Source organism: Branchiostoma floridae, chromosome 16 (assembly GCF_000003815.2).
Source record: "Branchiostoma floridae strain S238N-H82 chromosome 16, Bfl_VNyyK, whole genome shotgun sequence".
Lineage (NCBI taxonomy): Eukaryota > Metazoa > Chordata > Leptocardii > Amphioxiformes > Branchiostomatidae > Branchiostoma > Branchiostoma floridae.
In genome coordinates this window covers 7,801,589-7,802,391 of record NC_049994.1, presented here as the reverse complement: position 1 = coordinate 7,802,391, position 803 = coordinate 7,801,589, and the positions used below count along the sequence as shown (strand labels likewise).

General features: G+C 42.2%; 1 protein-coding gene across 1 annotated transcript in view; it reads left to right on the top strand.

The window, feature by feature from the left end:
• Positions 1-298: 298 nt before the first annotated feature.
• LOC118403537 (E3 ubiquitin-protein ligase TRIM71-like) overlaps positions 299-803 on the top strand; it is a 1,837-nt gene continuing 1,332 nt past the window's right edge. Inside the window, exons 1-2 of the mRNA XM_035802271.1 lie at positions 299-307; positions 506-737. Coding sequence (XP_035658164.1) covers positions 299-307; positions 506-737 — 241 coding nt within the window. The remainder of the gene's footprint in view (positions 308-505; positions 738-803) is intronic.

The window sequence follows — 803 nt, the reverse complement described above, 5'->3', positions numbered from 1 at the left end:
CAGCTGCTTTCCTGGTGTTACTGATCTTTGGCTGGACCTTCGCATTGTTATACTTCAACCAGAACAACCAGGATACTCAAATGGTACTTGGGTCTTTTTTTTTTCACATATTGCTTCACATTTCACGCGCGCACTTTAAATTGTGAATTAACTTACTGAAAATGCACTAACTCTGTAGCCAACTAACGACGTGTTCATTTTCCTGCAGCCGACATCAGCAGAGGACACTACCTACACCCCTGGTGGCCAGCCTACCTGCTGCAGCCTTGAAGGGACGGGTGGAACTGCTCTCTCGGCCATGCCAACGGTGAGAAGACTAACCTAAACGTCTTGCTTGCATACGACACTAACCCAAAATGTATTATTTCTTATATGTCAATTATACAACATGTTTTGTGAAATTTCTTCTTCAATACTGCAAATGTGTAGTATTGCAATATTGCTAAATTATAGCTATCGTCCTTAATCGTCAAAAATCACATATCCTGTCATTTTTTCATCTTAGGTGTCATCAGCCACCATCAACCCACGAAATGTCACGCTGCCACCATCTGCTAACAGTTCGCAAAGTGCCACACTTACATTAGCCTCCAACAGCTCACAGGGTGCCACACTTACATCAACCAACATCTCATCAGGTGCCACAACACCAACAACCATCAATATTCCACATGGTTCCACTCTGCCATCAACTACCAAAAGATCACAACTGTCACCAATATTCAACACCTCACAAGGTAAATTCTATAACGGTTAATTGTCAAAATGAAATGGATAGGGGCAAACCACAAAACAAGAAACTG